We start from the raw sequence: 16,627 nt of genomic DNA, 5'->3' as shown, positions 1-16,627 counted from the left end.
GGGATTACAGAGGCATGAGGCAGGAGCTGGCCAGATTTGACTGGAAGGAGGCCCTAGCAAGGAAGACATTGGAACAGCAATGGCAGGTATTGCTGGGAATAATGCAGAGGTTGCAGGATCAATTAATCCCAAAGAGGAGGAAAGATTCTAAGGGAAGTAAGAGGCACCCTTGGTTGACAAGGGAAGTCAAGGACAACATAAAAATAAAAGAGTAGAAGTATATCATAGCAAAGAAGAGTGGGAAGCCAGAGGATTAGGACTCTTTTAAAGAGCAACAGAAGATAACTAAAAAGGCAATACGGGGAGAAAAGAAGAGATAAGCTAGCCAATAATATAAAGGAGGATAGTAAAAGCTTTTTTAGGTATGTGAAGAGGAAAAAAATAGTCAAGGCAAATGTGGGTCCCTTGAAGACAGAAGCAGGTGAATTTATTATGGGGAACAAGGAAATGGCAGACGAGTTGAACCGGTACTTTGGATCTGTCTTCACTAAGGAAGATACGATCAATCTCCCAGATGTTCTAGTGGCCAGAGATCTTCGGGTGACGGAAGAAATGAAGGAAATTCACATTAGGCAGGAAATGGTGTTGGGTAGACTGAATCGACTGAAGGCTGATAAATCCCCAGGGGCTGATGGTCTGCATCCCAGGGTACTTAAGGAGGTGGCTCTAGAAATTGTGGACGCATTGGTGATCATTTTCCAATGTTCTATAGATTCAGGATCAGTTCCTGTGGATTGGAGGGTAGCTAATGTTATCCCACTTTTTAAGAAAGGAGGGAGAGAGAAAACAGGAAATTATAGACCAGTTAGTCTGATATCAGTGGTGAGGAAGATACTGGAGTCAATTATAAATGACGAAATTGCGGAGCATTTGGATAGCAGTAACAGGATCGTTCCGAGGCAGCATGGATTTACGAAGGGGAAATCATGCTTGTCTAATCTTCTGGAATTTTTTGAGGATGTAACTAGGAAAATGGACAGGGGAGAGCCGGTGGATGTGGTGTTCCTCGACTTTCAGAAAGCCTTCGATAAGGTCCCACATAGGAGATTTGTGTGCAAAATTAGAGCACATGGTATTAGGTGTCAGGTACTGACATGGATAGAAAATTTGTTGGCAGACAGAAAGCAAAGAGTGGGGATAAATGGGTCCCTTTCAGAATGGCAGGCAGTGACCAGTGGAGTACCGCAAGGCTCGGTGCTGGGACCGCAGCTATTTACAATATACATTAATGACTTGGATGAAGGGATTAAAAGTACCATTAGCAAATTTGCAGATGATACAAAGCTGGGTGGTAGTGTGAACTGTGAGGAAGATGCTATGAGGTTGCAGGGTGACTTGGGCAGGTTGTGTGAGTGGGCGGATGCATGGCAGATGCTGTTTAATGTGGATAAGTGTGAGGTTATCCACTTTGGTGGTAATAGGAAGACAGATTATTATCTGAATGGTGTCAAGTTAGGAAAAGGGGACGTACAACGAGATCTGGGTGTCCTAGTGCATCAGTCACTGAAAGGAAGCATGCAGGTACAGCAGGCAGTGAAGAAAGCCAATGGAATGTTGGCCTTCATAATAAGGGGAGTTGAGTACAGGAGCAAAGAGGTCCATTTGCAGTTGTACAGGGCCCTAGTGAGACCACACCTGGAGTATTGTGTGCAGTTTTGATCTCCAAATTTGAGGAAGGATATTCTTGCTATTGAAGAAGTGCAGCATAGGCTCACAAGGTTAATTCCCGGAATGGCGGGACTGTCGTACGTTGAAAGACGGGAGCGACTGGGCTTGTATACTCTGGAATTTAGAAGGATAAGAGGGGATCTTATTGAAACATATAAGATTATTAAGGGATTGGACACGCTAGAGGCAGAAAACATGTTCCTAATGTTGGGGGAGTCCCGAACCCTGGGACCACAGTTTAAGAATAAGGGGGAGGCCATTTAGAACGGAGATGAGGAAGAACTTTTTCTCTCAGAGTTGTAAATCTGTGGAATTCTCTGTCTCAGAAGGCAGTGGAGGCCAATTCTCTGAATGCATTCAAGAGAGAGCTCAATAGAGCTCTTAAGGATAGCGGAGTCAGTGCGTATGGGTAGAAGGTAGGAACGGGGTACTGATTGAGAATGATCAGCCATGATCACATTGAATGGTGGTGCTGGCTTGAAGGGCCGAATGGCCTACTCCTGCACCTATTGTCTATTGTCAATTGATCCTTCAGTCCCTGTTATATCCTGTTCTGGTGAGGGGTCCTGACATATCCATGTCCTCCAATGATGCTGAGTTGGCGGCACGGTAGCGCAGCGGTAGAGTTGCTGCTTTACAGCGAATGCAGCGCCGGAGACTCAGGTTCGATCCTGACTACGGGCGCTGCACTGTAAGTAGGTTGTACGTTCTCCCCGTGACCTGCGTGGGTTTTCTCCGAGATCTTCGGTTTCCTCCCACACTCCAAAGACGTACAGGTATGTAGGTTAATTGGCTGGGTAAATGTAAAAATTGTCCCTAGTGTGTGTAGATAGTGTTAATGTGCGGGGATCACTGGGCGGCACGGACTTGGTGGGCCGAAAAGGCCTGTTTCCGGCTGTATATATATGATATGACATGATACTCCACACTTTGTATCCTTTTGTCTAAAAACCAGCATCTGCAGTACCTTGTGCCTACAGTGCTGGTGAATGTCGGTTGACCTGAAAGGTTAGCTCTGTATCGTCTTTCACAGATGCTCCTTGCACTTAGGAATGTTTTTCGCTAGCTTCTATTTTAATTGTCAGATTTGCAACATCTGCAGTAGTTAGTAGTTGATTGATTACATTGCAAGTAGCAGCATTCGCGGTCACTTGAGCATTTTTAATGCAGGATTGCAGAGCTCAGCAGGAAATAATGCTGTTTCTGGAAATTTGTCTGAGTTGTTGTTAGATGATGTGCACAGTTACACCATCCCCCATTTTTAACTCTTGGAGCCAGACTGTCTCTAACCTCAGGGCCGTTTTGCATCCTACATAATGGGTGCACCGTCTTTACTTGAAAAATGGATCAAAATTACATTATAACATGGTGGCGGCACGGCGGCGCAGCGGTAGAATTGCTGCCTTACAGCCGGAGACCCCGGTTGGATCCCGATTACGGGTGCTGTCTGTACATAGTTTGTTCGTTCTCCCCGTGACCTGTGTGGGTTTTCTTTGCGATCGGTTTTCTCCCACACTCCAAAGAGAGATGTATAGGCTTGTATACACTGGAATTTAGAAGGATGAGGGTGGATCTTATTGAAACATATAAGATAATTAGGGGATTGGACACATTAGAGGCAGGAAACATGTTCCCAATGTTGGGGGAGTCCAGAACAAGGGGCCACAGTTTAAGAATAAGGGGTAGGCCATTTAGAACGGAGATGAGGAAGAACTTTTTCAGTCAGAGAGTGGTGAAGGTGTGGAATTCTCTGCCTCAGAATGCAGTGGAGGCCAGTTCATTGGATGCTTTCAAGAGAGAGCTGGATAGAGCTCTTAAGGATAGCGGAGTGAGGGGGTATGGGGAGAAGGCAGGAACGGGGTACTGATTGAGAGTGATCAGCCATGATCGCATTGAATGGCGGTGCTGGCTCGAAGGGCTGAATGGCCTACTCCTGCACCTATTGTCTATTATAGGTTTGTAGGTAAATTGGTATAGTAAATTTGGTATAGTAAATTGTTCTTGGAGTGTGTAGGATAGTGTTAGTGTGCGGGGATCGCTGGTTGGTGCCCCAGGGCCTATTTCTGTGCCATATCAAATAATTTAAAAGGCTACATGGGATTTAAATGTCTAAAGGTAATAATGCTGACGTTTCTCATAATGCCCAGTTTCATATGACTCCCTATTGCCTTTTTAAAATATACAGATCCATTTTCTATTTTTATCCCAGATCCATAATGACTGCTGAGATGGAAAAAAAATCTCATCTTTCCACTGGACCTTGTGATCTTAAATCGATCGATATTGACACATTACCAGAAGGAGTAGATTTTTTTCTTAAGCCACTCCATCAGAAGTGTTTGTCCTGAAACCATTATTAATTAGGTCACCTCTTAATCGTCTCTGTTCCTGGGAGAGTAGGCCTAATTGTTCTGGTCTCTTCTTATAATTGAACATCATTATATTTGATTCATAGGAGATTTAGTATGTCATTGAATACTCTCTTGAACTTCGGCTGGTGTACCGTAGAGAACATATTGGCTGGTTGCTTCACAGCCGGGTTTGGCAACTTAAACACCCAAGAATGAAGAGGATTGCAAAAAAGTGATGAATCTTACTCAGTCTATCACGGATACTGACCTCCCCATCATCAACAAGAGTTACTGCCTCAAAAAGGTAGCCAGCATCATCGGAGACCCACACCACCATGGCCACGCTCTCATTTCACTCCCGCCATCGGAAAGAAGGCACAGGAGCCTGCAAACTGTAACATCCCAGTTACAGGAGTAGCTTCTTCCCTACATCCATCAAGCTGTTACACACTACAACCTCCAAATAGGCTTCGAACTATATAGACTTGGCAGCAATATCTTTGACTTTGCGTTACTATTGTCTATTTATTTATTTGTCTGTTTGTTTTTTACATGTACTTCACTTTTTTCGTTATTTATTATGGATTTTACAGATTAATATGTTTACATATCTGTTATGCTGATTCAAGTAAGAGCTTCATTGTTCCATTTCAGGACATCTATCTAAATATATATTACTAAGACTCTCATCTTGTATGTTTGTATATTTGTTTGTTTATGTTTGTTCTCGAAATACAGCCAAAACGGTACATGACAGCGCAACAATTCTAGGTCCACCTTACTCACCATTGGCCTGCGGTGTGCAAGTGGCAAGTTTTGTTCAAATTGTTGTTATATTTAAAAAGTCATTGACATTTTAAACTTTAATAAATCACTTTTCCACTTCCCTGCCCATCAGCTGCTTTCAACGTCTCAATGGGAGCCCAACGGATGTACGCCTGCACAGTTGGGACTCGTTGATCTAATACTTACGTGTTGTTCTTGCATCACAACGGTAAGATGGCCACTGGATCCGCGTGTGCGCAGTTGAGGAAGGGTTGCCGCTCGGAGTAGGCGGGGCCTGCCTGAGTGACGGGAGTGGCGGCCAATGGGGGGGGGGGGTGAGGAGAGCTCTCCTGCTGCTGGCCGCACGGGGCCAGGGTGTGTGGCTCCCTCGTCCGCCCCCAGTCCTGGGGAGGTTTTAAGGGGGGGGTTGAGGGGGGATAGAATGGGTGAGGGGGAGGGGGGTATAAGGGGGATTGAGGAAGGATGGAGTGGGTGAGGAAGGGAGGAAAATAGGGATGGGGGGGTGGAGTGGGGGGGAGGGAGAGGGGGGCATTGGGGGAGGGGAGGGTGCTACACCATTGCAGGAGAGGTTTGGATCCAACGGGTCCACAGCAGCTGGTATATTACTAAAAATCTAATCTTGTATGTTTGGCTGCTTTATGCCCAGCAAATTGTTCAAGCGCTTTTGATTGCAACATGCGCCTTAATTTAGTTCAACAAAGAAACTGACAATTTACTAAAGAACCTTTAATAACAACGGGAACCCAACGGGTCCACGGGTCGTCTAGTAGGACAATAAAACACTCTTGACTTGACCTGGGAACAGCCTAGCAACCCACTATCCTTTAAAGCCCTTGCAATTTTTCCTAAAGATCAGTGCTTGGCTGTGTCCATGGCACTCCAGTTGATCCTTAATCAGTGATTATAAAGTTCTAACAGAGCCTTTTTCTTTTATATTACAATTGAATTTTATTGATCTAACACACATCAACATGCGCATCAACGTGCTTGATCACTCATTAAGGATATCTCTGCATTCACCCTTTAAATAAATCCAACTGTGCAAAGCTTAAATCCCATTCCCCCCCCCCCCCCAAAAAGAAAGAAAACAAAAGTTGCAAAGACTACAGGCTAAAGTTATTTTAATTACATAAATTGTATATAGAATGTACAGTACAATTAGTTTGACTTGGCACAGTGACCAAGTACAACAATATTTCAATGAATTTCATATCTCTTCGTAGGGTATTCTAAAAAGCCATCGCATTTTAATCAGTTAAAGTAAAATATTGCAAACTCGTTCAGCTATGATGGAAAGAAAAGATTGCCATGAGAGTTGCCCTAAGTAAAATGCAAAATGATTTTCGTAAACATAAGTATGGCAGCACCTCAAAGAGTAAATAAAAGGATCGTGGTTTGAGCACTGGTGATTTTGGTGCACTTGGTAAAATATTAATTGTCAAACAAAGTGTACTTTGAAGGTGCCGATAGTTGCTTCGTTACGTAGCTTTGTAGCACTACATTTAACTACTACGCATCTCGTGTAACCTCCTTGCCATCGCTTCGAGTTCACTTTCAATCTCCTCAAGGCTCTCCACTTCTTGCTCCTGAGAAAATATTAAGAAGAGTGTTCGTTGAATTATTACTTGAAATGGACTTTGTCAGAATAAAAATGACTGGCACTTTCAAAGTAAGGATACTGTAACAGTTCACCTGTTTTCTGGGCAACTAATGAGGTGAAAATAAATCTGCACCAGCCATGTTTCCGAATGCAGGCATCTGCTGCCCTGAACCTCGAGGAGCCATTTGCCACTTGCAAATCAATTTACATTTAAAATGAGTTTTGCAAATAAATTCTCTAGAGTGTGATAGCAGTCAGCAGATGTGGACTCTATCTCGCCAGAGGAAAGTGAAAGGACTTTGAGCCTTTCCCTTTTGTTTCACAGGCAATTTGAGCCTCTATGTTCTTGTTAGCTATAACAAGTTTGGCATTGGTATGTGAAGTTGGAAGTATTTGCACCAACACACTGAACTAGTAGCATGAATGCAATATTAACACTATTGAATCCTTAATTGCACATTTAAAATAGGATCCCCTAACTACATATTCTGTCTTTCATGATTTCTGTACTTTCTGTTCTCGGTCATGTGTGGAGTCATCCCATTGAATGAAATGTTCCACATTTACGTGGGGAAGGAACCTAAAGAGTATCAAGTTAGTTCATTTAATCATCCATGTGTGTATGACTTGCATGCAGATCTATTGTGTGAATATTTTGCAAGTGGTGGCTTATGGAGAATGAACTCATGAACCCACCATCTGTTAGGTTGGCAAGTTATACTTGTGGCAAGCAATGATCTATGTGCATCCAGGGTCAGTGTTAATGTTCTTTCTGCCATTCTCAGAACTGTGCAAAGCTTCGGTTTCTTCAGCTATGCCGTCTAAATACTTATATTGAAAAGCACAGCAGCAGAGCATCTCAGATCCCTCAACTCGCTAAAGACCCAAATAAAAAAGCATGGTGTAGCTCACAACTCAAGTGACCTGGGTTCAATTGTCTGTGTGGAGTTTGCATATACTCTCTAACACACCCATGTGTTTCCTAAGGGTGCTTAGTGTCCACCCACATCCAGAGGTCATGCAGGTAGGCAGGTTACTGACTGCTCTAGGTTGCCTCTGGAGTGCAGATGAGAGGAAGAATCTGGGATTGGGAGGAGGAGATGGGAAAAGAATAGGAAGCTGCTGGAAATACAAGGAGAGTAAAATGGGCAGAGTGCAAATGTGCGAGAGCCGAATGGGGCTGTTTCTATGTTGTATGATAATATGATTTAATTCTGTGGACCAGAAAGTGATGAGCTTGAATTCCTGGTGACTGTTCAAGGCTGATCAGCCAGAGAGGAAGACTGTGACAAATGAGTTTGCTGACATGAGATAATTCTCGTGCCCAACGCAGCAAGTTTGGGTTGCAATTCCAAGAAAAAATAGACATTTGGCATTCATTATCAGATCTACACATCGATAATTAGCAATTAGAAAGTTGTTAGAATCTACCCAAGGCATGCAGTCACCTCTCAGAAGCAGTTGATGTTGAGAGGAAGGGCGAGGATTTCAACAAAGTATAGTAAGGCAAAAATGTAAGTGTTTTGTGTATCCATTTCATTCAGTTATAATCAACTTGGATTTAAAGCCTAGAATTCACCCCAACCTCTTTGTCTCATTTAAGCCACTTAAAACTTGCTGCTATGATCAGCTGTCTTGTTACCTCTCAAATGGCTCTTGTCTGTTCATGCTCTGTGAAGATGTACCATGCTGAGAATGCTAACAAAGTTATGGTATTGCAGATAAATATTACTGAAAGTGGCGACATTAACATATTGGAACCGTTCTGTCACTTGGATGGTTCTCCCACAATATTTGCCTCATATCCAGAGATCTAAAAAAAAAAAATCAATGCTGCTGTGGGAAAAGCTCATCTCATAATACTGTTGACAAGTGGCAAGTGTGGAATTTCAGGAAAAACAATAACTGGTGAGAATGTGAAGATCGCTACCATTGGGAGTTGTTGAAATCAATGGTGCAAGTGCAATGTACGGTTATGCGGAAAAAGAATAGTCCATAAGTGATAGGAGCAGAATTGGGCCATTCAGCCCATCAAGGCTACTCCACCATTCAATCATGGTTGATCCATCTTTCCCTCTTAACCCCCCGCTTCTGCCCTCTCCTCATAACCCCTGACACCTGTATAAATCAAGAATCTATCTATCTCTGCCTTAAAAATAACCATTGACTTGGTCTCCACAACCTTCTGTGGCAATGAATTCCACAGATTCACCACCCTCTGACTAAAGAAATTCCTCCTCGTCTCTTTTGAAAATCTATGACAATATTGAATGCGCTACCTATTTTGTAAATGGATTCTGAGCCTCACCAATTTAGAGCTTAGGAATTGCTAGATTTGGAAATGGCTTAACTCATACTGATAACAGACCTCTACTTATGGCAAAAATCTAAAGGATACAAAAGATGAAGAGACCTCTTTACCCAAAATATATCTTTGATTGTCAATGAGAATTTCTAATTTGGACATTTGGGGAAAGGTGCTTGCAGGTTTTAAACAAAAAATACTCAATCTCCCTTGCCTTTCACCACTTTATTCTTTATTAGTATTGGGATAACCTGCCATCTCCAAATTCTTCAAGGGGCCCCGATCCAAAATGTTGTCTGTCCATTTTCCTCCACAGATGCTGCCTGACCTACAGAGATCTTCCAGCGCTTTTGTTTTTTTGCTCGAGATTGCAGTATCTGTAAACTCTTGTGCCTCCATCTCCAAATTCTTCATAGAATTCTTTAAATTCTTTCTCTAACCACATTGCCATTGCAATTAAAGAGGTCCAAGAGAAATAAATGCATGGCGCGTTTATAGTATTTTTCTTGTGTTTTGGTCACGCTTTCAGGAACAAGGGACCACAATTTTGGGATACCCCTTTAAATGTTACCATTGTGACTGTCTATGGTATCATGGTTTTGTCCACTAGGTGCTGCTTGGATTGCTGGTCGAGGCGGACTCGGTGGGCCAAAGGACCTGCTTCCGCGATGTATCTCTAAACTAAAATAAAATAAACGCCTGCTCTTGAATGTTAGGGTCAACATGGATCTAGTGCACACCTGGATAAGAATTTTTGAACTACCTTTCCTCGTCATGTTGTTTTCATACAATGAGACTAGTGTTATTTACAATGAATGTGACCTGGAGAAGAACGGGTAGAGAGGTTTAGCCATTGATTATAAATCCATGTCATTTTCACGGTGATTTGTTTATCTGAAGTCTTATTTGAAATAGAGTAGACGAATGTCACGCCTGCCCATCCAACATTTTTCTAGCCAGACAAAAATATCTCACACCATGTCCCAATCTAGCAAGCTTCAAGATCCCAAACAAAACGGCAGCCCTGTCCATGTTTTTCTGATGTTGATGAGCTGCTTTCCCTGAGGACAGGAGTGGGAGTTACCATGCAGTTGCTAATCTACGGCAACATCTGCCCCCCATAGGGAGTAATGGTTTACAGGCTCAAGCTTAACAAGTGACTGCGCAGTTTTAGCGCCTGCACATCGCAGCCATAATCCAGCAGGCCGCGCGGTGGCAGAAGCTCCCAGTGGGCTGTGGCTGTTGGCTAGAAGCCGCCCAGCCGGCCCCTGCTCACCCCCTGCGGCCAGACGCACCGAGACACGGCAGGCCGCGGTCCATAGAGGGGAAGCCGCCGAGAAGGTCCTGCTCTTCCCAGAAGACCAAAGACTGGGAGGATGGAGCCGGTGATGACGAAGGATGCGACGGGCGAGGAGCAAGGCTGTTAGGAGAGGGGACCAGGGAATGGCCTACCACGCCTTCCAGGTCGGTGGCTGAAGGTGGACGGGCGAGGAGAGGGATATCAGTTCGCAGGTTGATCCACACATCCAAGGGAGGCGGCAGCTGGAGGCCATGCAGCAGCCTGGGCCTTGTCTGGACCGGGCAATGCTCATAAGAACTAGAGTGTGGACTGAACAATGAAAATGGCACCAAAATATGGCGCCTCTTGCATGTGGGCTCAGTGGACTATTTCTGTACACTTTGCTAAACGGGATGTGCTTAGATATGGCAATACCCTGCTGGACTGTTTGTAAGAAAATAATTTCACTGTGCATTTGCACATGTGACGATAAAGCATATTTGGACCACTATTGATAGGAAACACCACAATACATCAGTCATGCACTTAACTATGACACCCACCTCATTCTTCCTGGTAGCACTTCCTTCCTCTTCCTTCTTATCTTCCACATCAAGCTGTTTTTGCAATGCAGATGATGTAATGGCCATCTTGTTCTGCCTATCTTCCTCAGGATCAGATCTTCTGCTTCCCTGCACTTGTTGGAAATGACCATGCCTGCCTTGTGGTGTAACGTTTTCAAATCGGATCAATTTGTCTTCACCACTCGCTTCATGTTTTCTCAACTTCTTCTTTGGGGCTAGTTCTTCCATCTTTTGTTTTCCCTCCCCCTCTTCAGACAACTCATCCTTTCCATTATTTTTGCTTGAATATTCTTCCTCTACATTTTCTGAATTCTGGTGCCTCTCACTGTTCTCATTGGACCTCATTTCTTCATCTGAGCCCTTACCATTGTCCTTCACCTCTGAACTATCACTGTTGGTTGCGTCGTCTCCCCAGTCTTCTTGTGAGGGTTCCTCGGGATAGATTAGCTCCTCATCCTTACTGTCTTCATTAGGGTTGTGAGTTTCTTCCTCATCCTCCTCACTACTCTCTTTGATGTGATCTTCACCTACTTGCTCGGTGTATTCATCTTCATGTGCTTCTGTGCCATGCTCTTCACTTTGCCTCTGATCCTGGGACGGGCCCACATCAGACTCACTTTCAGAGGATCTGCTGTTGAATGGCTCATCTCCTATTGGAACCTTCCTTGCTGTTTCGCCATCTCTGACGTTTATAATGCTGCTCGAGTCTTCAGTTGTGTCCACAAGGTTCATGATGCGGTGCCTTCTTACAGCCGGTTGTCTTTCCTTTCTGATTTCCTCCTCCGTTTCCACTTTCTCAGCAGATGATCTATGCTGTTCTGTTGGATTATTTTCAGTGTTATCTGCAGAGCAATCAATACACCAAGTTAAATGTCAAAACTTCATCTTGATCATTTGCTTTTATTCAATAGACAATAGGTGCAGGAGTAGGCCATTCGGCCCCTTGAGCCAGCACTGCCAAAAAAAAACAATGCAGCTATTTTACTCCAGCAGTTTAATTTTTTGCTCAAGAGTTCAGCATCTGCAGTTTTTTTTGAGTCTCTGTAGTAATATTTTTGATTTGTAATTAATCTATGTTAGGCAACTTCAGCTGATGGATGTTTAGAAACATAGAAACATAGAAAATAGGTGCAGGAGTAGGCCATTCGGCCCTTCGAGCCTGCACCGCCATTCAATATGATCATGGCTGATCATCCAGCTCAGTAGCCTGTACCTGCCTTCTCTCCATACCCCCTGATCCCTTTAGCAAAAAGGGCCACATCTAACTCCCTCTTAAATATAGCCAATGAACTGGCCTCAACTACCTTCTGTGGCAGAGAATTCCACAGACTCACCACTCTCTGTGTGAAGAAATGTTTTCTCATCTCGGTCCTAAAAGACTTCCCCCTTATCCTTAAGCTGTGACCCCTGGTTCTGGACTCCCCCAACATCGGGAACAATCTTCCCGCATCTAGCCTCTCCAACCCCTTAAGAATTTTATATGTTTCTATAAGATCCCCCCTCAGTTTGTGAACTAAAATTGCAGCGGCATACATTCTTTCATCCAAAATGCTTCACAAACATTATTTAGCTGATGTCTTACTGATTTAGCTGATGACTATAGTGTAGATGGGACATTGTTGGCCGGTGTGGGCAAGTTGGGACGAAGGGCCTGTTTGCACACTGTATCACTCTATGACTCTATGATTAGAAATCTGAGCTGCAACTGAGCAGGTGTTTAGATTATGCTGAACTGTTGCCTTGCACCTCTAGTGGGTTATCACGACACGTACCTAATGATGATATATTTTTGTTGGCATTATTCTCGAGAACTTCAAGTTGCTTCTCTTTAAAATCATTGTTCTGTTTCATCTGGAGTGCCTTCTCATTGGCCCCTGATACAAAATGTCAAAGAAAATTTATTATGGAAGCAACAAAGATTTTCAGTTCCATCTGGACTTGGGTAGATTGTATAGAAATTAAGTATTATTAACTTCCTTGGATTTCCAGCATATTGTATCCTTGATACCAATGCTTTGCCGTCTTGAGAACTAAGTTACTCCTCGTTCACATTCTATGTCATAAAACATTGCAATAACTTAAGATACATTTTGAAGTAGCATATTTCACTTTTCAACGCAAATACTATTTTTTAATGTTTATTTAGTTTGGAGATGCAGTGCGAAAACAGGCCCCTTGGCCCACCGTCCACTAGGGTCTCGACTCGAAACATCACCCATTCCTTCTCTCCTGAGATGCTGCCTGACCTGCTGAGTTACTCCAGCATTTTGTGAAATAAATACCTTCGATTTGTACCAGCATCTGCAGTTATTTTTTTACACTACCCACACACTAACACTATTTTACACACATTATGGACAATTTACAATTGTACCAAAGTAATTAACCTACAAACCTGCACATCTTTGGAGTGTGGGAGGAATCCGGAGTACCCGGAGAAAACCCATGCAGGTCACGGCGAGAATATACAAACTCCATACAAACAGCATCAGAATAATCAAATCCCCGTCTCTGGCGCTGTAAGGCAGCAACTCTGCCACAGTGCCGCCCATGACTTACTTAATGTTACTCAAAACACCAGATAACTATTTGTGTGCCTAATGATGGACAATGGAATTAATGTTAATGGTGTAAGATGGGTATTTTATTCAATGGTCACGCTAGGACAATTGATTGATTTTTATTTGGTTTAATCTGGGGCACTCATTCCCAACAGGTAGTTAAGGTGAACTGCAGACACAGGTGCCTCTGCTTTACCTGGTGAGATGCTGGCCACAATGGTTCAAAGCTGTAACACTGCAAGCTTACATACAATCTGTCTACATCTTGGTGGGGTGGAGTGTGGACCAATGGAGAGTCCTGCAGTCAACAATGGACAAGTAGAACCAGCAAAAGTGTTCTTCAATATCCCAGAGTCTTGATGGGCAATCCCAAAACATATTGATCTTTCCTCCCATGTCAGAAATCTCAAACCAGCAGCAAACGCCATCTCTATTGTGAACAGCAGGTCGATTATTAAACAAAATTAATACTGAGCCAAATGGGCTATTACAGCACATCACAAAGCTTAGAGTGACAGAATCACACTGCATAGACAAGTCCTTCAGTTCACTGGGTACATGCCAATTACCTAACGCTCCTGTTATTCTTCCTGTACCCCCATCAACTCTCCCCAGATTCCTAACACTCAGTGGACGATTAACCTCCCAACTAACGCGCCTTTGGGAGGAAACCCAGTTAGTCACAGGAAGACCTTTTGAAATCCATGCAGACAGCGCCCAAGGTCAGAATTGAAACGGAGTCATTTGAGCTACAAGGATGCATCTTTACAAACTACCCCCTGTGCTGTACTCCAGAAGTCAAAGTAAACTTTAAGGTGATTTTTAAAGGACTCGGTGAGTGGATTCTAGAGTTTATGCACTTTTAAGCTCAAGACGGTGCCAAGGAATATGGAATGACTATATTCAGGAGGATCAGCGGGCCACATAAAAGATACATAAATATCCAAATGCTGGAGATAGTCAAGGGAAAGGAGACAATAAAATTATTTTTAACAAAATGGGGAATAAAAGGCAACAGAATTATTTGAAGGACCAAGAGACAAGACAGGGCCCAAAAGAAAATAGTGGGAATTGGTCAATGCAACTCAGTGCTAGTTCTGAAGCTGGCAGCTTCAGATTGACCTCGAGGATACGGAGTGGAGAATGAGAGAGGCCACGCCATGTGGGGTGGTTGGGCCATCATCCAAAGATAACAAAGGGCATAGATGTGGAGGCCAGCAGCGGATCACTTTAACTCCTGCCATGGAGTTGGGAATAACCACTATTCGCCAAAAGTTTTTGTTTTAAGTTGCCTTTGGTAGGATATGTGGTACTTTGCAAAGTTGTGATTCTGTTAGGGTCAAAAGGACATTTATTGGTGGAATAGTATTTTAACCTCCTCAATTAGGAAAGTTGCAGAAGGAATGGAGTGTTCATAAGGAATGTTGGTGTTAAATGTGCAATTGCTGCACACAAGTCTGGCACTATCCAAGACACGTTCTCAGTCTGGGGCAGACAAAGGCTCTTAGTTTACAGTCAGAGCAACATAATTATCAGCAATAGACACAAAATGCTGGAGTAAATCAGGGGATCAGGCAGCGTCTCTGGAGAAAAGGAATAGGCGACGTTTTGGGTCAAGACCCGTCTTCAGACTGAGAGTCAGGGGAGAGGGAAACTAGAGATATGAAAAGGTACAAAGAACAAAAGAATGCAACCCTAGTCGTACTACTAATTTCACTGTGGTCCTGCTTAGTTTCATTGTTTGTATCCACTCGACCCGTTGAATTACTCTAGCATTTTGTGTCTATATTTGGTGTAAACAGGCATATGCAGTTCCTTCCTAAACAATTATCAGGGAGTACCTTCAGCAGCAAGTTCTTGAAATTCACGCAGAAGATTTTGATGTCGAAGCATGCTGATTATTCTCTCATCTACAAAGGAGCACAGAATTAAAAATATTGAAATTGCTAATTGAAATTAGCAGTTCACTTAAATCCAGGGTAGTGACTAGGTATCTAAAGCTACTTCATGCTTAAGAGAGAGTGTGGATTTTACAATTAGACGGTACAAGGTTACTGCGACCTAAATTAAAACAAATTTAATCTTTTAAGTAGGTATAATGTCTTCAAAAACCATAGAGGTGATGGTGCAGTTGTCATGAGAAATTAAATGGGTTTCACAATTAACTTAATGAAATGGTGATAGAAAATGAAAGGATTTGAGTTCAGCTTACCTCCCTTGAGAGCTTCCATGCATTCCTGGCTGATCGGCAAAGGGCTGGGTTTGGACAGTGTGTCGGAGATGACCTCCACAACACAATTCATTATCTGCAAAAGGAGAAAAAAAAAGTATCTGGCACTCAATGCCGTTGAGAGGAAAGTGGTCCCTCGGGGGGGGGGGGGGGGGGGAAAGACATCAAGGTCAGAGGGAGGTCAAACAACAATCTTACCTTGGCGTCGGCTTTCGATGGCTCCTTGGGCACAGGCGACGAGGAAGCTAGTAGGAAGGGAAACAAACAAGCACATGTAATCGAATCTACTGCCTATGCGAGGAGGAATTTCAGCGGGGAGTGCAGGAGCGAACGGGTGCAGGGTGTTGGTGGAGCAACGAGGTCTTTAGAGACCGATTTAAGCAGGCAGCTCCTTGCTACTACACCAATTAGTGTAGGATGGCAACAAAACCTCGCTCGCCATCACAATGTTGGGACAGATGAGTGTTGGCGAGAGGCTCGGTCAGCGACGGGAAGGTTTGGCAGCAAAGCCCCTGTCCTTGGTGCTGAAACAGGGTCATTGCAGTCCCTCTGAAATGGTCTGTCAACTTATCTTCTTTAAAATAAAGACATAGATTTGCAACAATCAGGACATGAAGACTGGTGAAAATGGGAAGCAATTATTCGTCCTTACCTTGCCTGGCGAGTAAAAGTGTGAACAATATCAGGGCGATCATTTCTCTTGCAAAATGTGTATGAGCCAAAACGGTGCAAAACAGTTCCTCTCTCTCTGTCTCTCTCTTTCCCACTCTCTCTCTCTCTCCCTCTCTCTCTCTTTCTATTTCTCTTTATCTTTCTCTCTCCCTCTCTCCACGCGTTTAATCCAGATCACGCATCAATAAGTCACACATAAGTGCAAGGCGAAGGCGAAGGCTCCGATGCGCTGTGAGTCGGATTGCGCTAAGCTAACCGGCTCCTGCAGCTCGCTGGAAGCAACGTGGATTGCAGCAATAACTCCAGTTTTAAGTCCCAGCAGCCGGATGTGACAACCAGCACGGTCAAATGAAAGCCCGGCGGAGTCCAAGGCAGAGCCAATCCAGGTAAACCCGGGAGAGCAGAAGCAGAAGCAGAAACAAATCCCCAACCACCTGGCAACATTTAGTTCCACTCTCACCCGGCGCAGACAACAAGGCTTCCAGGAAATCTGCGTGTCCGATCTTTGTCCAACGTTACTTCAAACACTATGCAGATATTATAAATTTGAACTTTCAGTTACCTGAAAGGTTGCTTTAATCAATTAAAATG

General features: G+C 43.6%; 1 protein-coding gene across 2 annotated transcripts; it reads right to left on the bottom strand.

The window, feature by feature from the left end:
* Nucleotides 1-5,917: 5,917 nt before the first annotated feature.
* chga (chromogranin A) lies at nucleotides 5,918-16,335 on the bottom strand. Of its 2 annotated transcripts, XM_078407206.1 has the most exons (7): nucleotides 16,017-16,335; nucleotides 15,563-15,609; nucleotides 15,347-15,440; nucleotides 14,976-15,044; nucleotides 12,346-12,447; nucleotides 10,553-11,415; nucleotides 5,918-6,391 (listed from the first exon to the last, which is right to left on the bottom strand). In XM_078407206.1, exons 1-7 carry the CDS (start codon nucleotides 16,057-16,059, stop codon nucleotides 6,308-6,310), a joined length of 1,302 nt encoding a protein of 433 aa, XP_078263332.1. In that variant the 5' UTR covers nucleotides 16,060-16,335; the 3' UTR covers nucleotides 5,918-6,307. The 2 variants fall into 2 exon arrangements, with proteins under 2 accessions (XP_078263332.1, XP_078263334.1); XM_078407208.1 differs by lacking the exon at nucleotides 12,346-12,447.
* Nucleotides 16,336-16,627: the final 292 nt, after the last annotated feature.

Source organism: Rhinoraja longicauda, chromosome 10 (assembly GCF_053455715.1).
Source record: "Rhinoraja longicauda isolate Sanriku21f chromosome 10, sRhiLon1.1, whole genome shotgun sequence".
NCBI lineage: Eukaryota > Metazoa > Chordata > Chondrichthyes > Rajiformes > Arhynchobatidae > Rhinoraja > Rhinoraja longicauda.
This window is presented reverse-complemented; position numbering and strand designations above follow the sequence as displayed.

Bases quoted from the DNA above. Each gene is read 5' to 3' on its own strand.
- chga (XM_078407206.1), bottom strand. From the start codon at position 16,059: ATGATCGCCCTGATATTGTTCACACTTTTACTCGCCAGGCAAG. The intron at 15,441-15,562 runs GTAAGATTGTTG...CTCCTTTTGCAG, and splicing joins CATCGAAAGCCGACGCCAAG to ATAATGAATTGTGTTGTGGA. The intron at 11,416-12,345 runs GTACGTGTCGTG...ATTGCTCTGCAG, and splicing joins CAAAAATATATCATCATTAG to ATAACACTGAAAATAATCCA.